Source organism: Mandrillus leucophaeus, unplaced genomic scaffold (genome assembly GCF_000951045.1).
Source record: "Mandrillus leucophaeus isolate KB7577 unplaced genomic scaffold, Mleu.le_1.0 Scaffold57, whole genome shotgun sequence".
In the NCBI taxonomy this organism is placed as follows: domain Eukaryota; kingdom Metazoa; phylum Chordata; class Mammalia; order Primates; family Cercopithecidae; genus Mandrillus; species Mandrillus leucophaeus.
Window position 1 is genome coordinate 7,701,636 of NW_012106141.1, and position 23,195 is coordinate 7,724,830.

At 41.3% G+C, this 23,195-nt stretch overlaps 1 protein-coding gene across 1 annotated transcript in view; it reads left to right on the top strand.

The window, feature by feature from the left end:
* The window catches only part of ERC2 (ELKS/RAB6-interacting/CAST family member 2), a 988,837-nt gene that overhangs the window by 534,900 nt on the left and 430,742 nt on the right, over positions 1 to 23,195 (top strand). Inside the window, exon 13 of the mRNA XM_011998421.1 lies at positions 10,328 to 10,463. Within this exon, the coding sequence (XP_011853811.1) occupies positions 10,328 to 10,463 (136 nt within the window). The remainder of the gene's footprint in view (positions 1 to 10,327; positions 10,464 to 23,195) is intronic.

The window sequence follows — 23,195 nt, forward strand, 5'->3', positions numbered from 1 at the left end:
AAGTGCTAGGATTACAAGCATTAGCCACCATGCCCGGCCAACACATGGATGTTTTTACAGGCAGTGGAGAACCAATGAAAAGTTTTTCAAAGGAGGAAGATATAATCCCTTTGTATACCTTCTGCTGCCCAGCAGAGAGTGGATTGGGTGGACAATTGGAGCCAGCATCCTCGTCCAACTTGGAGATGGCGGTAGCTTGGGCCAGAGAGGACATGGGTGGGACTCATTCCTTCACTCTAGTGAATGTCCTGGAGATGGACTCCTGCTTGTCTGGTGGTGGAATAGTCCATAAGGAATTCAAAATGCAAATAAATATATGATTACAAATTGACTGAATGCTGTGAAACCAGTGTGTGGGGTGCTGTCAGAGATTCTCAGTGATAGGAGCGGCGTCCTTGCATTTGATGCCCAGAAAAGGGCCTTCTGAGGAGGCATTACTTCAGCTGAGACTTAAAGGGTAAAAGTCAGTTGTGGGAGGAGTGGTGGCTGTGGAGAGGAATCCCAGACAGAGAGAATAGCCTGTGCCTATACTTCCCGGTGGGAAGGAGCTGCTGTGTTATTGCAACTGAAAGGAAACTGAATTCCTGATTCTGGGGCTAACATTGAGAATGGTGTGGGATGAGACTGATAAGCAAAGTTCACAGGTGTGCAATTTTATTCTTTGGGAAAGGGAAGCCATTGGAAGATTGTATGCCAACCAGTGCATGCATGATCTGACTTACTTTGAAACACCCAGTCTTGTTGTTGGATGGAGAATGGATGAAAAGAGAAGCAAGAGTGGAAGCAGGGAGACCAGGGAGGAGAGAAGAGACCCGTGGTCCAGGCAAAATGTGATGGTGGCTTCAGCTCTCATGGAAGCAGGGGCAATGTTGCCCTGTTTGCACTCCTGTGCTATTGGCTCTAGGCGGGGCTTTGAGGCACCAGGTGGATATGTGGAGCCACAACATACTGAAGCAGGGAATATTTTCATGCGGGCACAGATGGCAGAGGAACCCTGCTTTGGACTCTCCTGAAAGTGCATCTGCCACCAGCTTTGACCATGTGGGCCAGGAATCCTGAGCATACAGTCCAGTCTACAGTGAGAGGGATGTAGACTGTGACAACATATTTAATGCTTAACAATTTGAAAAATAACCATTCCAGGGCCACTATCCTCAGACCTACATGACCACCCTGTGCTCTCTGGCTCACCAGACCTAGATGGGAGGCCAAGTGATAAGAAATTTATTTGGTAAATAGTAAATCAGAGCCAGGCTCATTAGTTAATCATGTGGCCCTGACATCTGTGTGTGGTCTGCTCGAAAGGAAGAGCATCTTATTATTAGATGCCTGTGGGTTCAACACTGAGTTCTGCAGAGGGTGAGAAAGTTGCCTTTCCTTTCCCCTTGGAGTTTCCTATGGGCTCATGCCAATCCTACCAAGTCCATCAGGAGGGGTAGGAGGGCATCTGCAGTCACCCAGGGTCTCTCTGCCCTCCATCTCTGGGGCCTTCCTGAATAGGCTCGATCATTTCTTAGCATTGGCTTTCAGGCACTGGGTTCCGTTTACATTTCAGGTGGTGTTGCATCCATATTTGGGGGTTTCAGGGCCAGAATACGGGAGAATGTTTGAAGGAATCAGCCCTTCAGAACCTCCACCGGAGTGAAGGAAAATAAACCCTTCTTTTGCTAATTGTGACCTTCTGCTGTGTCACCTGCTAAGATTGCTCCCAAGGTTTTCTTGGCTTGGGTGGGAAAGTAAATGGTAAGTGTAGTGGGGAGTAGATAAGTGCTCTAGAAGAGGGTTGGGGCAAGGGGATCAGGCTCTTGATGGCCGCAGTGGCCCATCTGGAGTGGCTGCTGCAAAGATATGGCTGCAGTGGGGAGGCACAGCTGGGGTTGCATGCTCTGTGGGTCCAGTGGGATCCAAGAACAGGCTGGAGCCCTGCCCCCTACTGAGCTAGCAGAGCAGGAGCCCTACACTGGCTACAGCTGCCCAGCTGTGGCTCTGGACCCATGCATCCCTGCACTCTCAGGGGCCAGAAAGCCCCCAGTGCCCACAGGCTCAGAAGTGCCTGTTTCTGCTCCCTGTCCTCTTCCCACTCCTGGTGCCTGCTTCTGTGTGGAGCAAAGTTGTGGCCAAGTCTGGGCGCTGCTGCAACCTGGCCAGGTGTGTGCATGCTCAAGGCAGCACTGACACTCCAGTTTTCTGTTACCTCAGCCCCCTCTGGACTTTGGGTGCCGACGAGCACAAGTGGGAGGCCAGGGGTGCTGAGGACAGCTTGGCATGGGCCTGCAGGCACCCCTCCACATGAATATCCTGGGCACTGTGGATGGCATGTTGATGGCAGCGGGAGGCAGACAGGTTTCTGGGCAGAAAGGGACAGATCCCTGGTGAAGCCCCACCTTCAAGCCAGGGACAGACTGAAGCCTGGGGACTGGGCTGCCTGTTCTGGGTGGAGTCTGAAGCCCAGAGTGAGAACTTCTGATGCCTTTTCTGGGCCTGCGCATGGCCACCCATGGAACAATCAGCATGCACTTTCTCCCTTCTGAGCCCATAAAAACCCTGGACTCATCCAGACTCACACAGATGTTGGGACTACCAGCTGCAGGAAGGAGCTACCTGCTTCGGGTCTCCTCGACTTTTCAGGACAACCTGCCTGTGGATAGGAGCTACCCACCATGAGTTTCCTCTTTGCTGAGAGCTGAAAACTCATTGGGATGACCTGCCTGCAGAAAGGAGCTACCCATTTCGGGTCTCCTGGGAGCTGTTCTGTCACTCAGTGAAGCTCCTCTCCACCTTGCTCACCCTCCAGTTGTCCATGTTCTTCATTCTTCCTGGAAGTGGGACAAGAACTTAGGACCCACTGAATGGTGGGACAGAAAAAGCTGTAACAGAAACAGGACTGAAACACACCCCCAACTCACCATATCGTAGGTGGTGAGGAGAGAAGAGCTGCGACTCTTTAGAAAGCCCAGACCTAGGGTCTCCCAGAGCCAGGGCTGTGACACCCTCTCTGAGGCTCTGCGGTTCCTGGTGTCTCCAAGCTTCCGGGTACCACCACGTTCCCTGGTGCCTGCAAAGGAAGTCACTTGTGGTACACCTGGTCCAGCTGCAGCCTTACACGGAGCAGGCGCCTGGAGCTGCGCCCCCTGCCACAGCTGGTGTACCTGGCTGTGTGCAGTAGCCAGACTCCATGCTTGCTGACACACCCCTCATCACTCCATGTCTGGCTTGCCCTTGGCAGGCATGGGATCTGAGATGGTAGTGTGAGCTGAGCGCAGCCTGCTGAGTCGAGTGGGTTGAACGAACCCACTTTGCTTGTGGGCTCAACCAAAACCCAAGCAGGGGTGCTGCTGGCCACAGAGGTTTTCAGCTGGTAGAGCAACACCCTAAGGATCCTGTGACACTGTTATTTATAAAGCACTCACTGTGTGCCAGGAACTATTTTAAGAGCCTTAGGTTTATTAAATCATTTAACATCCCCATCCCTTAATGAGATAACTTGACCAGGGTTACAGACTTGGTAAGGGATGCCGCTGCAATAAGAATGTGGCTGACCTGGCAACAAAGTCCTTGATCTTGGGCATCTTACTGCACTGCCTCTTGGCCCCCTTGGTCACATATGATTCAATCATTTTTTCAGGCTTAGCAAGGAATAGGAACATCTTCCCCAAGGAGGGTTTTGCTAGTGGGGCCTGATGCTACAAGATGGAGGCCAAAATTGTCTTTGCCTGCAAGCAGTTCTTCTTCTCAAGTTTTCAAATCTGAACACTGCCTCTGACACCTTTCTTTTAGCTATCTTATGCTATGTTATCAGGTTCTGGGTGTGTCCTGCTGGTCTGGTAAATGACAGATGTCTTTTTTTTAAGTATGTTGGCATTGTCAGATTTAACTGAGGGTGGCTTTGTCTCTGGGCCCTTGTGTAGCCCCAAGCACCACAGAGGAGGTGGAAGACACAATGCATGATGGTACTCACCTCCGGGGAGCAAGGAGCATCAGTAGGGAGAGGAGGAAGAATAAAGCAAGGAGGGAAGCCAAGACAGCAAATGTGGGGATGTGGGCTTGGACGTCCTGCTGCATGGCTTTGACAAGGACTTACGCAGTTGACCATGATCAAAACTAGTAGCCAAAAAGCTGGACTGTTCTTGAGAAGCTGCCACAAGGTGCAAAAGTCCATGAGCTCTGGCTTATCCTGGAGCTAAGTCTTCAGACCTTGCTCTAGCTTTTGGCTCTTTGCTGGGAGGAGAGTTAGGTTCAAGTTGCCACAGCTGGCCAGATCCTTTCTCTTCCTGGAAAGGATATCATGCTCATGACATTTAGCACATTTATGCTTGCTGTAAAAACAAATCCTTAGAATATTTATGAAAGCTTTCTAAAATGTATAACTTTGCTGGAGTACTGAATGGTATTTACAAGCTTCAAAAAAAAAATGGAATCATCTCAGTGGTTACAAGTAAAAACTTCTATTATCGGAAATTCTGCTTGCAATGTGCATTGTCAGCTTCCATTGTATGTGTGTGGCCCATCTACTTGAGCAGTCATTTCAGGAACCCAGCTTACTTACCTATGGCTGTCATGAGCTTCCTGCAATGCTTCCATTAGGATAACCTGCTAGGAATGTAACTCATCTCATTATTAAGGAAAGTATAAGTGGGAGCTAAATGTGTGACATAAAGCATTCAATAATGCATTCCAAAGTCCATTGTTTGAGGTATTTGGAATACTTGCTGTTCTGAAATGGGTAACAAGGCACTAAATATGTGTGCACAATATTGCACAAGACATGATTACATTCTTCTTACTGTAAGCTAAGAGTGAAACAGAGTGAACATGATGCAGTCCGTTCTAAGCATTTTACCAGTACTAACTCATCAACCCCTCACAATCACCCTATGAGTTAGATACAGTTATTGTTTTCATTTTCATATGTGAGGAACCCGAGGCACAAAGATTAAGAAGCTTGCCCATGGCCACACAGCTAGAAATGGCAGACTGCTGATGGGATTCCAGGCAGTCTTCTTCCAAGGTTTATGCTATTAGTCACTGCTGTCCCTAGAAGGTTCATATGGCCGAGAAATAGTCTTTCATGGGATTGCACCATTGTATACTTGCAGTTAAACATACATCTACTTATTTGTCCAACAGGAATGAATGCATATATCCACAAAAAGACTGGTATAAGAATGTTCGTTGCAACTTTATTCTTAACAGTAAAAGAAAATTAAACAGCCCAAATATCCATTAACAAGGAAATAGCTAATCAAACTATAGTGTATTCATACAATGGAATAGTACTCAGCAATAAGCAATGAACTATAATACAAACAACAATATGAATAATAAATCTCAAACCTTTATGCTAAGCAAAAGAAGTCAGATACAAAAGATTATGTACCATATGATTCCATATATATAAAGTTTAAGAGCAAACAAAAGAAATCCGTATAAATAGAGATTAGAATAGTGATCACTTCTGGGAAGAGGGAAGGGCCATGAGGCAGGGTGATGGCAAAGCTCTATATTTTGATTGGTCAAAAACCTTTGACGTGTACACTTAATATTTGTGCATCTTCATGTACGTATTTATACCCCATTTACACACACACACACACATGCACACACACACACCCCCATGCACACACACACACACCCCCATACAGTATAAATTGAAGATCCCATTTCCTCCCAAACCCATTCCCTTCTTCAGTCATGACCACTGTTTTTATAGACTGGCGTGGAGTTTCCAGGAGTTCCCATTTATATGCATGTGTGTCTATATACATCCAAATAGGCATTCCTATTTTAACATAAGTAAGATCAGACTATATGTATTATTTCTATTTCTGCTACCTGCTTTCCTTTTTGAGTAATAATATATCCTGAAGGCTTTTCCATGTCCATACTTCATTTTGCCTTAATCTTTTTAGCGACCCTGATTTTATGTTATGAATATACTTAATTTCTTCGGTTTCCTTCTGATGGATGATTAGGCAATTTTCAAATTTTTACTTTTACAGTTGTAATGGAAATGTTTGTGTATATATATAATATATATATATGTGCACATGTGCAAACACTTTTGTAGGTTGTTTTCCTAGAAGAAGGGTTTGCTTAGGCAAAAGGAAGGTATGCTTTGGTGGAAATTGCCAAATTGATTTCCAAAAATCCTTTTGTTAATTACACTCCTCCTGACCAATGTGAGAGAGCCAGATTCCTGCATTCTTCCCAGCAATGAATATTACCAATCTTTAAAAGTTTTTGAGAGCAGATGGGTGAAAAAGTGGCGTCTTTTTGTTTCTATTGAGATTTCAAAATAAGTTTCGATTTTCTCCTTGTTTTGCAAATATGCGCATGCCCTTGGACAAACATATGCATCTCCTGTGCTGCACTCCTAGCTATGTAATTCCAGGGGTCTCAGAGTCTGACACGTTCTCACTACCAAGTTAGCACTTTATTCTTAGAATTTGACAGATGATTCTAGTGAAAATGGCAGGATTCTGTTCTCTCTGACATGCTTTCTTAATATGGTAGTCATTGTTGACCTTGAACCTGTTGGACATTTTTAATTTAATGCAAATTCCTTGATGGCAACTGAATTTTGAATAGTGACATCCCTTGCTTTATGAAACTGGTAAATTTAAATTAAACATTGAAAATTAACCTTACCACTATATTTTCCAAATACTTCTTTTACCATAATTGTTTTTATCTTTTTAAAATTTACATTTTGCATATATTCTTAATGCTGCTTTTTTTCTGGAGAAAAAATTCACCCCAAAGAAACCTTTTTTTTTTTTTTTTTTGTTTTTAAATAATGGAGCAGGTCAGTCTCTGGCAGAGCCTTGCCAAGTGGTTGGGTGTTTGACAAAGAGTGATACTTGCTTCTGGGGCAGAATAGTAAGAAGGCATGGCAGTCTCCATGACCAGGGCCCTTCCCGTCTAGATTTTGGAGATATTTGAAAGCTGTACTGAATTTAGCACTTTGATTCATTCAGTGTGGGTGTACTTCTGCAGGTAGGGGAAGATGTGGAGACTGATAGGTCACTTACAGATTTTATTCTTACAAATGCTGAAGTTGTTGCTAGCAAAAATCACTGTGGTCATTTTTTCACTTAGCATCTGTGAGGGAATTTTCTCTTCTCTAAGAGATCTAGTATTTTTAAATTTCATGACTCCTCTGCCTGCCTCCCTCATAAATTGCCATTTTAACCTGTGTTTTAGGTAGCCTTGGGGCTTCCCTGAGAAACACTTGAGATAAGAGTTCTCTGGTAGTGAGGCTCTGCTCACCTGTTCCACCCCACTTCTTGCTTCTTTCCTACCTGTGCGAGAGCATTCCTTCATTTCCCTTTTGACTTTCAGGTAAGCATTAAGTGAAAGAAAGGCTTCAACTGCTAGAAATATCTTTGAAAACCGTGGCACTACTTCAGGAGAGTGTGGACACTTTATATGTAGCTATTGACAGTTTCATGTACAAATACAAGATGATCATTCTCATCACCTTGCTCTGCATCTCTCTAATTGGCCCAAATCCTGAGCAATGCCATTCAAAACCCGACTTTCCTTTTTCAGTCACTGGTGTCTTAAATAAGGGAGTGTTGAAAGGAGTGGCTGGAGATAGGCCTCCAGCATAATGTCAAAACTTCAGTTCCCCATTTTTCTTAGCCACTAATTCTTGTTTTTTTTTTTTTTTGTTTTTTTTTTTTGAGATGGAGTCTTGCTCTGTCACCCAGGGTGGAGTGCAGTCAGTGGTGTGATCTTGGCTCAGTGCAACCTCCACTTCCCACGTTCATGCCATTCTCCTGCCTCAGCCTCCCAAGTAGCTGGGACTACAGGTGCCTGCCACCATGACCGGCTATTTTTTTTTTTTCCGTATTTTTAGTAGAGAGGGGTTTCACTGTGGTAGACAGGATGGTCTCAATCTCCTGACCTCATGATCCACCTGCCTTGGCCTCCCAAAGTGCTGGGATTATAGGCGTGAGCCACGGCACCTGGCCGCCACTCATTCTTAGGAAAGCTTTAAGGGACATGTGGGTTTAGAATTTGCTTTTATTCTTTGGGATTGAAAAATCGTTGCAGTGTCCCTGAAAGTAAGGTCACTGTGTTCAGACTGCTCTAAGAACTTTATGGGAGTTCTTTCACTATGCAAATGATGTTTGTAATAATAATCTGTATTTGTCACCCATACTTGGGACAGAGGCACTTTTAGCAGTTGGTTCTATTTAATACTATACTCTAAAGTAATACAATTATTTCTTTTAAAAAATACCCTCTAATTAAACAGTCACACGAATCATCCTAACCTCTCCATTATATCCTGTTACTGAGCTCTGGCCTTATTTCCTAAGGAACTGGAAAATATGACTGCCCTAGGTTTGCATGGGCTTTGGAAATACTATGTCCTCATTCAATTAGAAAGCAAGATTCATTCTTAACATCTTTATACTAACCAAAAGACAGTTTCCTCAAAGTGGATTAGCACGCAAGTTTGACTTGGTGGCTTCATATGTGTACATTGCTGTATCAGGTAAAAATGGAGAAATATTGGACAAAAATTATGCAACTCAAAGACTAAGGAGGTGGTCATTCTATCATACTTTATAACCTCCTAATAAGTGCTACCAATAATATTTAAATCATGGCTTCAGTTAGTGTAAATATTCATAAGAAGCCAAAATGTTCAGAATATATAAGTTCAGAAAATATTATTTTTATATATATATATAGTGTGTGTGTGTGTGTGTGTGTGAGAGAGTGTGTGTTATTTAGAGATGGGGCCTTGCTATGTTGCACAGGCTGGACTCTAACTCCTGGGCTCAAGTGATCCTCCTGCCTCAGACTCCTGAGTAGCTGGGACTACAGGCATGAGCCACTGCACCCTCGGACTATTTTTATTAGCAGGGAGTACACTGTTAGTGCCAGATAATATTATTCTACTAACTAAACAATGCTCTTGTGCTTTGTTTGCTTGGAATGGGAGAGAGTAGGGGAGTATATAATTTATGGGGACTAGAAATAAGAGTTTCTTGTGGAGAGCAGTTTTCATTTGATTTTTCTTGCTTCAATTTCACGTTTGCTGTTTATCATCTAGTTCTTACCTTGTTTACATTTTCAAAAGATCAGTGATTCTCACTATGTTTTTTTACTGAGTCAGGGCTCAGTAACAGTGGTTGACGTGGCAATGCTGGGGTATGGGGGAAAGGGATCTGAAGGGACCCCAAATGATTCTGCTGCTCATCCCTCCTCTTGTGGTCAATACTCCCGAGCCCTCCGTACTGCCCTCCTACCTCCTCATGTGTTGGATTAGATTTATTACAGCTGCTGTGGACATGGTTGCCTAAATCTGTGGAATGTTTTGCTAAACGCTGCTGGTGCAATAGTACACATTAAGCTTATAATTCCCATTGTTGTTTTCTTGAACCCGTTCTTTATACTTAGTCTTTTACTCACTTGATCACTTTATGATTTTGCACTTTGACATCCTGTAGATTCATTAAGAATTTTTACTCCAAGCCCCAGAACTTTGTTTAACATTATGATTAGCCAAATTGTTATTGTGTTTGAGCTAAGTGATGACAATGTATTTGATTGGAGCCTTGTAATTGTTATTTTAAAATCAAAGTAATGGATTTTGATCTCAGAATAAGAACATGATCCAAAAGAATAATAATGATAATAATTAGAACAGCAACCAATTAGAAGAAAATAAATGCCCTATCATGGACCAGAGGCCCTATGTGCCTGGGCCCTGCCTACCTGTGCAGTCCCATCTCCCACCCACATCTACCCTTCCCTGGATTAGCCTCACTGCAGCCTTCCGGTTTCTTCTTTCCTGTCTTGGGAGTTACATGCATTGTTCTCTCTACTTGAGAGCTCCGCCACTGGTGTTTCTCTTGGTTAGCTCCTTCTAGTCTCACCCACAGTCTCACTTTGCTAGGGAGGCTTTCCCTGGCCACAGCATCTAAAGTCGTCTCCTTCCACTACACCACCTGTCCACACAAGCACATCACTGTCTCTCACAGCATGCTGTTTGTTTCCTTCAACGTTAAGAAACCTAACTCGTGTTTCCTTGATACTTGTCCATCTTTCCCACTGGCCTCTAAGCTCCATGAGGGTGAAGATTATACCTGCCCCATTTGCCATTGCAGCCCCAGTGCTTTCCTGGGACCTGGTATTAAGTGGATGCTCAATACATATTTGTAGTTGAATTAATGGATTATTTGGAAGTATCATCTTTTTCCCAAGCCCATATCCAGATAGCCTATGCTTAGTACTTCCTGAGTCTATTTGTGATAACATATGATCTTCCAGTGGTAGAATTTAACCAAGCTGTGCTGACTTTTCTCAGGCATATGAAAGATCAGAATAAGAAGGTGGCCAACCTCAAGCACAATCAACAGTTGGAAAAGAAGAAAAATGCTCAGCTACTAGAAGAAGTCCGCAGGCGAGAAGATAGCATGGCTGACAACTCACAGCATTTGCAGGTAAGCACGGGCTTCTGTTCTTAATCCCTAAATAACTAGAGATGGACTCTCTCAGAAATGTCACCATTGCTGCTGGAAGATATTCACAGAAATGGTGGACTTTGCCTTTGCCTGGGTCTAGCACTAACAAGGAACCCAGTAGGTCTTTCCCAGGGAGGGTCATCATTTTCAGAACGGTGGCCATGAAAAGCCAATTACGGTAGAGCCTAGAAATACAACGCAGAGTCTTTTGGTTCCTGTAACTCACCTTAAAAGGTAAGGGCTGCATTTATATAGTTGGCAAGAAACTTAAAACATAGAAATGTCTTCATTTTCAATTTATATTTAAATTATTTTGGGAATAGAAGAAGGCAAATGTGTGTGTATTATCACAGAAGGTATTTGGGTGAGGATGCATTCAGCTGATCCCAGGCAGTTTACAAAACCAGTTTTGTTTTGTTCAAGACTGCGAGGCTCAGGCACAGATCATTATTCTGTCTTCTCCGTGAATATAGTTATCTTTCAATGGACAGTTCTATCTTAGAAACAAACCAACTCACTGGAAACACCAATTTTTCCTCATTAACCACCCTTATTTTTGGCCAAGGAGTGCTCCCCATGTACTCAATAAAACATTCAAGTTAAAACAGGGCATTTGCTTTGAAGTTTCTTTATTTATTCCAGGGTGCCTTTAAACAGAGCAGTTCAAGTTGGCTGGAGTTCATGTTAAATTTTGGTTATTAATTAGTGTCTTTCTCCAGTCATATATTAGGTTTCCTCCTTGGAGATAGGAGAAGTTAGATAATTTCAATATGTACTCATAGTTCATCTTTTTAATTGGCCAAAAGAAAAATCAATAATTATTCCAGAGTAGGAAATACAAGGAAGTACTTTGCATAGGGCATGGCACATGGGGACTCGTTAGTCAATATTAGTGTTTTTTTTTTTTTTTCTCTCTGTGTCCTAGACATGCCTTCTGGTGTCACTGAAGGCCCTTTACATTGATGCCTGATTTGGAGCGTTCACTGAATAGTGAGACAATAGTAGGTGGGCCCAGAACTTTTTTTTTTGTTTGAGATGGAGTCTCCCTCTGTCACCCAGGCTGGAGAGCAGTGGCGTGATCTTGGCTCACTGCAAGCTCCACCTCCAGGGTTCATGCCATTCTCCTGCCTCAGCCTCCCATGTAGCTGGGACTACAGGTGCCCGCCACCAGGCCCGGCTAATTTTTTTTCTATTTTTAGTAGAGACGGGGTTTCACCATGTTAGCCAGGATGGTCTCAATCTCTTGACCTCGTGATCTGCCTACCTCGGCCTCCCAAAGTGTTGGGATTACAGGTGTGAGCCACTGCACCCGGCCAGGTGGGCCCAGAACTTTAAAGAGGACCTGACGCTAGGGGTCACCTTGCTATGGTGTATTCTGTAAAAGAAGAATAATAATTGCATCTGCTTCAGAGTAGTTGTGAGACTTAAAGAGTCAAAGCATATAAATAATTTAGAATTGACTATGCCCAAAATAAGCGTTCATGACTAACGGTTGTTATAACAAGGAAAAGGTAAATGAAACATTAAAAACGATTTGTCTACTATATGCAGAGGTATTTCTACAGTTCTAATCTGATATGCAATGAGCATCAAAGTTTTTATCTTTTCTATATATAGTAATTTCTTCTTTTCTAAGGGCACATCTAGTTATGGAAATTAATGTCTTGTTTTGGCCCATGAACTTTTGTAGAGCAATATTTTCATAATGGGCCTTGATAACTACCTCATAGCCCTATTCATAAAAGATAGCATGGTCTGGAATTGCTTAGTTGCATTCCTGATCACCCGAAATAAAGGATAGCATTCGAAATGCAGTAAAAAGTAATCACGATTACTTTTGATGAAAATGTCTCTGGTTAAGGTTAATAGAGAGTAAACCTCCCACTTCCCTGGATTGTTAAGCAGACGTGCTCAGATGTAGTAATTACTGCCTTCTGAAAACAAAACTTTCTGGAGGCACTTGACTTTTTTAATATTGTTGTTGTTTTGAGCATTTCTCGTTTACAAGTTAGCCTGTTAAGCCTTTAAGTGTCAGTCAACCGGGATTTAGCCTGGCTGGTTGGTGGTTGTGGCAATGGCACCTGTTAATTTTTATTTATTCTACACAAGCATTTGGTAACAACTGGATACACTGGCTTCATGATTTCAACCAACCCAATAGGTATTATATCCAGAAAAATATAATGTAGTGTATTGCCTACAACAGTAACAGCTAGTGGATCAGGCTTCAAAGAAGAGCACCAAGAGATTCAACTAGTTGGTATGAAAGTTGGTAAAAAAGTTGAATGAAGATAGAGTGACTATGTTTTTTATTGTTCAAACCAGAACACAAAAGGCATAGACAAAATCTGCGTCACCTCAGTCAAACCTAGATACATAGCACAGTACGAAACATTTTACAAATCCAGTCTTCTTTATTTCATAAGTTTATAGTTTTCCGACAGAAATTGCAAACTCAAATGCTTTCAGAGTCTAGGCTTTTAACATAAGAAACAGGCTTGTGTGTAGGAAAAATAATGATGTCTGGTTCTTTCTGCCTGTTTTTTATGGTTTATTTTTGGTAGAGATGTGTCAGTTAGCAATTGCCATAATAATGCTGTGCTGTGCAACAAATCACCCCAAAACCCAGTGGCTTTATAGTACCAATAGTTTATTCTTACAGATTTGCAGGTTGACTAACTGGCCCAGCTGCTCTAAGGTGGGTTTGACTGGGCACTTCTTCTACTCACTGCATGTCTGTGGTGGTGTCTGGGGCAGCTCTGTTACACGTGTCCATTCTGAGGCTGAAGAGGTGTGAGCAACCCAGGGAAAACTCTTCTAGTGACAGTTGCTGAGGCACAAGAGAATAAGCAAAACATGCTAGGCCTCACAAGGCCTAGTCTTGAACTGATATTGTGATTTTCACCCTTTGCATTGGCCCAAAGCAAAGCACATAGCCAAGCCACAGATTGGAAAAGTACACTCTACTCACAAAGACAAAAATGTATGGGAGTAGATACGAGGAGAGGTGAAGAATTGGGGCCAATTATTCAGTCTATCAAAAGAGACAAGCCCTGGAGAAGTATTTCTCTATTATAAGAAAAATAGCATATGCATAATGAAAAAGTTCAGCTGTGGGTGGCCTTAGTGTGTGGATATACTTGAGGGTGGTGGGGAGCTGAAGGGAACTCAAGAACCCTTACTCATCTAAGGGAGTAGTGGCCACTACGCTCTGGTTGAACACTGCTGTAAAGGTGGGCCTAGGGTGGTGGGTGGGACCCCCGATTGTCCAAGATAATCCATAAAATGGGAATTTGTATGTGAAATCTGTGGACTTTAGGAAGTTAGTTGAATTTTTAAACACTCTGGGATCCTGTGAAGCACACGTGCACATGAGTTGCCCACTGGCTTGTGGCCTCTGCTGCGTGGCTTGGCACTTTGATCCCTGTGGGTCTACATAGTGTAAATAAACTGACTAAGAATACACCCTAGTTAGCCGAACTTGACTCATTGGAAAGGTGGCAGTTTAGTATTTGTCCTGAGTCCTCATTTTGTTTGAAGATACTTGAATTATTGTTTCTTAAAGGAAATCATCCACAATCTACAGGAGTAGGGAATGTTCTTGATTTAGCTTCTCAAATCATTTTTTGGAGCATTGACAAGGAGAACAGGAAGGGAAGGATGCAGAACTATGGAGTTGAACTAGCCAGTGTCCAAATACTGGCCCTTATTATTATTAGCTTAAGGCCTTGAGTATGGCAGAGAATCTCTCTGACCCTTACTTTTTTCATCTGTAAATGGGGATTGCAATCTTTATCTCCCTGGGTGGGTTAAATAAAATAAGGTTTGTGAAAGAACCTAGCACAGTACCTGACATATGTGGACTTCAGTTACTAGAGTTTTCCCCCAGAGAGACTGATAATGAGCTTTTAATCATAGAAGACAGTGACCATTGGGAGTATCAACCAACAAATTCTTTGCAACTATTTTACACTGATGAGTAATACAGATATAGAACACACACCAGTAAATGGAAATTCCCAATAAAGCATTAAAAAAACATTTTGGGCAATAAGGAGGAAAATTAAAACATTCTTCAAGTTAATGTTGAATTGTGTGTGAAAGGTGGATGTGAAAGAGCGTGATTTTCTTGTATAATTCTGCAGAGCTTTTCCCAGAACACAGATTATAGGGCATGATATTTTTGTCTGACCTTGGGGCTTTGGGCTTCTGTGTGTCCCATCAGAGCCCACATGGAGGTTTTTCAACAAGGTGTCTTTCTGGAGATTCACACTAAATCGTCATTTCCAGAATGGGATGCTTTTTTTTTTTTTTTTTTTTTTAAAGCTCTACCTATTTCTCACTGAGTAAATATGCCAATTTGAAACCCCAGTGGATATCCTTGTAGATTTTGGCTGCATTTTTCCATGTGTAGCTTATCGAGTTAATAAACTAACTTTCTAAAAAATGCACAAGCCAATGTTTTATGCTCCTTTTCTGTTATATGTCTGCAGAATTCTCTTCAATTTATTGCCTGAAAACTAAAGTCTGTTCTTGTGTGCTTCCGTTTCCAAATTATAGGTTCCCAGGGAACCGTAAAGTTTCTTCTCTGCCCGTGGTTAAACCCAAGTGTGATCACTTTAAAAAGCAAATGAATGTTCTCATTTATTCTATCCTTTTAATAGAATTCTAAAAAAAAAAAAAAAAAAAAAAGGCTAGAAAGACAATTTTATTTTTTAATTTGTGTAACCCTGTACAGCCAATATCTTTTTTGGAAGGGGACTTCCTTTACTTTCCTCCTCCAATTAGAGTTGGAATCAGCTAACAGAGGAAGTGTAACAAACAACATAAACCTCAAAAATGCATAGCTTTCAGCAAAACATATAGTTCATTATGGAGTTTCCAAGGTTTGCTAAGTTGTTTCTTTGCAGAAGGATGTGTATATCTTAAGCAGCAACTTTTTAAGCTTCATATCTATATGTTCATCTCTCCAAGTCACTAAGTTAAATTCATTTCTTTTTGAATTCCCTGAACTTAAAATTGTTACTTTGACTGTGATCTATGTTCATGTGTTATGGTACACTTACCTAAGTACTGCCATTAGAAGAAACCTGACCAGCAGAGTTAAGAGATTCATCATTGTCAAAATGAGTTTATTTAGTTCCTAGTTTTCCATGGCTGTTTGGTAGGCATGGTGTAGAGTGATTTAGGGAGGCTCCATTTCAGCCATCATTTTCAACATATGGAAAAGATGAGAAAGGTCATCCTAACCCAGGTTTAAAAAAGAATCCACATTTGTTTAAATTTTCATTAGAATTTAACATCATGATTTGTTCTAAGCACTGTGAAGTGTTTTATTTGTTTGTTTTACAGTTTTCTACCTTGATGGGTAGAGATTGGGAAGTTCCATTAAGTTATGGATGAATCCTATCACATTGTTGAAATGTGAACTGACCCTCATCTAATTTTTTCAGACTCTGTTCATGGTTTCAGACAAAGAGAAATACTCAAGTATTTGTTAGTCTGCAGAGGACAAGGAATGTTGACGAGTAGGACTGAGGGTCGGCACAGGAGTGCTTTCTTTCCTTGGGGATTTATTTTGACATTTGTTTTTCTTTCACACTATAATCCCCCACGAGCCAAAAAAACGACTTTTGTTGTAGCAGGTCCCTGTAGGCAGTCTCAGAAAATCTTATTTGACAATCAGTTTCAGGTAGCCTTGAGTTAAAGTCATTACTCTTTGTAGTAACTCATCGACTGTCAGGGGTGACAAGACATCCGGTGCAATGTATTTGGGAAGTAACTATTTGTTAGAAATGTTCCAAGAAGCCAAGTGCAACCGGGTAAATAAAACTGTTATATGTGGAGTTTTTCTTCTTTCCTCCCAATAAAGTGTGACTTGTTTTTCCAAATGTGCAGTAACTTGCATATTTCTTCTGAGAAACGTCTCCTGCTTTTTCCTGTGGATTTCTGACCTAATCCTCCACTTCATATAGCCCTTCTGTACAAACACAATATATTTCTATGGAAAAGAGAGGTTTACCCTTAATCAAGTGTTGCCTAATCTACCTACTAAATTACCCCCTGAAGACAGAGTGGGGTTCATTATTCTTTTCCAAAGGGTTTTCAGGTTTCACCCCATTAGTGGCTCTTCAGCAGTCCTTGGCAAAGTGAATGTTTGTTTGCTGAAGGCTGAAGATCCTGCTGAATGAAATGCAACATATTTCTCAGATGTAATCATTGTTGTTATGGGGGTAGAGTTTGAAATGATAAACTTTGGGGTGGGGGATTTGGAAAAAGAAATCTTGCTTGAATGGTACAGTAATCTCTTATTTTGAGGGGGCGTTCTAAGGAAGCTCACACTATTTTTTAGATGTTATCCTATTTTGTGCCTTTTGATCCCTGAAATAGAAATCAATAAGGGAAAATCAATAAGTGTTCATCCTTTTGTGAGCTCCAGTGAAAACTAGAAGCAGACGTGGATCCTTTCCTAAAAGAAATGCCATGTTCCATTCTAAGGAGAGAGAAGGGCTAGGTTTGTAGAGTCTGTCTTGCCTCTGTTTATCCCTGACTCTGATCTATGGGCTTATTTTGAGGTGAAGCTTGGGCTATAAACTGGAGACCCCATTTTTGTATGTTCATTAAAACCACTGCTGATGATTTGTTTAGTCAATAATAAAACAACAGCCCATCGAAGCCAGAACTGTGTGTGCTTTCTAAATTGCTTTCATGGGGGTGATCTTCATGCTGGATCCTTTTTCTGGCCTTGAGGATTGGTAGGACCAGTTTATCTATCTTTATTTTATAGATGAGGAAACTGAGAGTCAGACAATTGTTCCGTGACTGGTCTGCAGTTGTGAGTCTCATTGAAGATAAAGACTTAAGGAGGTACCAAAAGTTTGGGAGTTCTTCCTGTGAAGATTGGACTAAGCCTCAGCTTTTGTACACTGAAAAAAAAAATGCTTCCCCAGGCAAAAGATTCTGAACCAGAATCATGCTTCAAAAACCACTGGGAAGCGAGACCTCTGAGGTGTGTGCTTGGGAGCATCTATATCTTCTTCTATTCCATTTCACTCCATAGCACGTGCAGTATCATTTTTAAAGTAAATACGGTGAAGGCATTACGGAAGAACCCATACATTGAAAGCAAGGGGACTGGGAGAAGAAAAAAATTCTGACAGCACACCTTCTTACTTTTTCCAAGGTAGAATTTATGTAATAACTCACACACAGGACTTGTGTAATCCCTAGGGTGCAATCTTGTTCAACATGCATCAAAAGGGCCAGTCTAGTTAAACCAGCTCTCCCTGGCCAGGATAATTACCTCAGGTTTACCCTGAGTTATCGCTACCAGAGGTTAGTCAGGGGGGCACCTGCAAATCACGGTGCATGACACGCTGACATCAATAACCTCTTTCCAATAGCTCAAATAGATGCTGATATTTCAGCACATCGCTGCCCAAGGCAGAGATCTGGGCATGGTTAGCTTCTTAAAATGTTAACTTTGACTTATGGCCTGTCCAAAGCATTGCCAAGCTATATATTCAAACACTCCAGATTAAGGAAATGACAATCAATGACACAGGCAATGATTTAGATGGAAATCTTGCAAAAGGAAAATACAACTATTAAATCTATACCTATTCACTTAATCATCTCTCCTGTAATACACATTTGGGAAGTTGGTAACTTGAATTTATGACACTTTTAATTTCTTCTCTGCTATTACACTTTCCGTCTACATCTTACTTATGTTGCCTGGAAAAAGCCCTACAAGGTTTAAGCAATCATAAGTTTTTCTTACTAGAAAGGACCTTAGACTTCATTTAATACAAGTTCCTTGTTTTGCTGATGAAGGAAGTAGGGCCCAGCAAAGGGAAATGACCTGCCCATGATCCTAGAAGGAGTTATTGGTGGAGGGGAGACCAGATCCCAGGCCTTCTGCATCCTTGCCCAGTGCCATTTGTGCAGCCCACTGGTTCCATAAGGTATGACTACCTTTGGTAGGATTTGAATGGTTAAAATCTTCAAGCCTATACCTAAGGCTTATTCCCCTCAGCACTGGGTATTAGATTGAGCATCTAAAATTACATAAAATTACTTGGTTATTATGAATAAACTAAGCTTTATGTATATTTTATAACAGGATATTCTATCATTTCCTGTGCCTCTCTTATGTCTTTAAAACTAGGGTAACTAAAGAAGTAGTAAATCGGTGGTGGAGATAATTACTGTGAGAACAGACTGCAGAGTTTAGGACTCTTTAGATGATAAATAAAAATTAGTTTAAGTTATTTATATCTTTGCCACTTTTCTCCGTCCATAAAAGGATGTCACCCATAAAGAGAGTCAGGAAATCTCTTGTGATGGAAAACAAGTGTGGATATTTTAGAAAATTCAACCAAAAGAATGATAGCTGCTTTTTATTAAACAATGAGTTAGGCCAAGGATAATGTCTTCAGTTGTGTTCCCTGGGAAATTGAGACTCTGAGATGAACATGCAAGAAGTTTATTGAGAGTACTCTCAGAAAGGGAGGGAAGCAGGGTTAGGCACAGGGAAAAGCCAAATTGTAATGTTGCAGCAAAGGCCTTAGCAGTCCCTGTCAGTTGCTCTGTAGTTGGGATAGCCATTTGGAGGGCTGTTGACCCCAATTGAGTCAACAGAGGTGGGCAATGCCAGGAGAAGGGTGTAATCTTAGACAAGGCAGCTCTCAGGGAAAGCACATCCCTGGCACTTGGAGACAGTGTCTTGGTCCTAAGGGGTATCAGGGCAGTGCACCTACATCTACAGCAAACACCTGATGTGTCTGTTGCACATTCTTCATTGACACCCATGGCAGATACATGCCACTGATCCCAAGACAAGTCTTACCCACCCAGCTTCATAATTCTTTTCAATATAAGCAGTCATTAAAAAGCAATCATAGTTGGCCAAGTTGCTGTGTACACACAATGAATTGTTTAATTGTCCTAACAAACTAATGAAGATGTTACTATCTTTGAAACCATTTTACAGAAAAGAAGATTGAAACTTGGTGATATTAAACAAGAGAAAGAGACGATGCTGTTTCTCAGGTCTCAGTCATAAACTGGACACCTTTCTCTCTCCTGAGTGGGGCTGTTTCTTTGCTTGACTTTTATTGGGCACAGTAACTGTATCAACAGTGAAGATGCTGGTCAGGACCCTCCAAAAACAGATAGAAAAATTAGGTGGCATAAACTTGGGTAATGGAGCTTTGCATGGATTTTATGGAAAGGGATTAAGCTTTCTTTTAAGTAGTGAGTTAGACTTAAATGCTTCTTAAAGGTGTACAAGACTCTGCCTTCAGTTCATCAAGCATTCCCAATGATGTGTTTTGAGGACTTTTTGTGTGCTAGGCACTGTGCAACCTACTGAGCTGTAACAAGTAAGACAAAATTCCTTACATTTGAATATCTCAAGATCTTTTCTTTTGACGAAAGATATCCTCCCCCCAGCATTTGATTTGCAGTAGCTTCTGAAAGTCAACCAGAACATGCATTATTGGGCTGCTGTGTGCTCTGAGACAGAGAGCATTTGAGAGAGGTAACAACGAAGTTGTGGCTGCCGCTGGAGCCTTGGCTCTCGTGAGCCAGAACAGAAGCTTCTGGAAGGCCTTTTGGACCTCAGGTCATCCGTGGGTCTCTGAGCTTGAGTGGGTGAGAGATGACCGTATCAAGCAGGAAGTGAGGGGATCTGGTTTTTAGTTTAGACTCAAGTGATTTTTTTTTTTTTTCTCTAAGCCTCAGTTTTCTCATCTACAAAAGAGAGGCTTGTATTGAAGTAAGGTCCTTTCAACTCTGAAATCCTGGCGTCTGGGGACTAATTGAAGGGTGCATATATGTGGTGATTTAAAAGTACCTTCCAAGGGGGAGGCTCATGGGCCAACTGGAGAGGCTGCTGCCAAAAATAGAACATGCAGGTCAGGAGCAGGGATGTCCTCCTGTTGGGAATCTAGGGAAGTCAGTCTTCTTGGCACCATCCTGGTAATATAGAATACCTGGCTTTAAATGTAAGTCACTCTAAGAACTCTCTCTGTTTTCTATCTGGAGTGTAGGGTCTGCCATTTTGAGGCTTTCGTAGTGTGCACCAACACATTTTGTTTTCTTTAGAGCAATCAGTTATAATAATACATCCACCAGTTGTTACTTTTTTGGTGTAAGACAGATTAGAACTCTGACAGTCGGGACACAAGATACACAGTGCAGGAACTTCTCAGAATTGAGCCACCTGGCTTACAGACATTTCTCAAGGGAAGGAACTATGTGGCTTTAAAATGTAATTGTTTGTGAAGTAGATTATTGTTTTAATAAGCCACTATGTCAGCAGGGGCTATTTTTCTCCTAATTGTTCAGGTCATAGCGAGCTGTGGGAAAATAGAATAGAGACTAATTTGACTAAAAGAGGGTTGATATTATCTAGATTCACATTTCACAAAACATGTTTATCAGAGTGATGGTTCTATGGAATACTACAAGGAAAAGGGGTTTCATTTGTCAAATGCCTCTGGAAAATAATATATACTCTTTTACTTTAAGAGTACTGTGCATATTTTTTAGTAGAGACGGCCACTGCACTCCAGCCTGGGCGACAGAGCTAGACTCCGTCTCAAAAAAAAAAAAAAAAAAAAAAGAAAAGAGCAAATTAAACCGTTTAAAACTCTGAGAAGTCCTGCAGTCAAAAGAAATGTTTGATATTCTTCAATCTAAAACTTCTCTAAATCACTTGACAAAAGGAGCCCTTTTCTTTCCCACTCGAGCATTTATTAACAATGCAAAGTATTAGCATTTTATGGAACTTGGGCAAATGCTGATTTAGGCAATTCTTGCTGATGATAACAGACATATGCAATTACTTCTTCAATTAGAGTTTGAGTTTGGACAAATTCTGCAGTAATACTTTATTAAACATAATATTGTCTTTGCTGAATCAGAATTCACCTGGATTGCCCCTGCCACTTTGTTGAAAAACAGCTCTGTTATAATGACTGGCCAAGAAAATTCTAATTCTGATGTACTTTTAAAGAATTGTACCTCATTAAGAAAGCTAATATAAAGCAAACTGAAAAATGTTTATGAAAGGTACAGTAATATTTTCATCTATTATTTCTTGATCCTGGAATCCACATTGATTTCTAATTACAAGCTCACATTATGCTATACTCCAAATCCAAATTTGATAAATTTTTTTAAAAAATTGATGAATGTTTTGGGGGAAGATGTAGACATTTTTCCAGGTTTAAAAGATAAAATTGAATTTTTTAAGTATCCATTGTTAATTGTCACTTGGATGCAATTTTACCTCTTTTTTCTGCTAAGGCAGTATGGAATATAGTGCCCTGGGCTCATGTTATGCTGTCCAAGTCAATTATATGGGTTGAAAATGAAGCACAGAGCGTCCCTGTGTCATTACCAGCAGACTTGTTTTTATTTTGATTGTACTTTTTTGGCTGTGAAAGGATCCTTATAAGAAATTAGAAAACCGCACATTTAAAAATGTTAACAGTTAAACAATATGACCTTAAGTGTACGTCTCCTAGATGCCCGGGTCTGTTCAGAAATGGGCCCATGATTTCTGAATGAACCGCACCTCTCTTAACCTGACTTAATGACGGCTTTACCTTTTACTCATCTTGCAAGGTTATTTTCCTCCTAGTTGAAATGAGGGATTAAGGTCATTCTTGACTATTGCTTGGTTCACCAGAATAAACTTTCACTTCATAGGAATTACCACACGTATGTTAGAGTCCAGTGGTTGAGACCAGGGTAGTAGTTAGAATGAGATCATAGTTAGATATGAAGTCTGGGAGATAGATGGCAGTTGGGCGAGGACATTCTTTTCTGTAATGCTTTTAATTCTCGAAGCTTATTATTTCGCGTATAAAAATAAGGACATAGCTCTATATTTTAAATGCTTCTGAAAAGAACGTTTTGATCTATTCATTCATTCCACATCCATCATGTTAGGCTCTGAACGAACCTCTTGGCTTTTCGAGGCTAGGTTCTTCTCTCTCATGCCCTGTGTAATGGACAGACAGAACCATGAAGACATAATCATAAGACATACTAGGAAATGTGGGCGTAGGGCTTTTTGGTAGATTGGACTAAGCAGCACTACGAGTTTAAAAGATGAACCTTCTAAGTAAAGGCAGCTTGAGTTTTTCCACCCAAGTCAGCTCCTACAGCATTGCTGGGGCTTCCTGCATGTGTTTCTAGGCTAAGGGCTGGGCCTCTATCCCTGGTTCTGATGACCTCTTCTTCCCATCATTTATGAGTCAGTAAATATAATCTCACGTACCCAAACGTAAGCCACCCTGAATACAAACTCATCTACTATTTCTCAAAGAGAAATTTTCAAGTTTCAATATAGAAACTTACAGAGATATAGATAAAATAGTCAAGGTATCTACTTATGATATTTATATTATCAATTTAGTTACATTCAAAATCACTTATTACACAACATGTGATCTTTTTTACTCTTGTATTTCATGGAACAATGTCACTTGAACTCTTCACAAGCCTCCTCTGCCTAACAGTGACTCCCTGGAGGTGCTTTTCCATTATGTGGTGCAGCCTTCCCTGCACTTTTATCTTCCCCTCTGAGAGGTCTGACCCCCATACCTTAGGAACCCATGTGTGACCCACTAGCTGGAGTCTTGCACAAGACCACAGCCATCTACTCACAGATCATTAGCTTGTTTTACAGGTTTT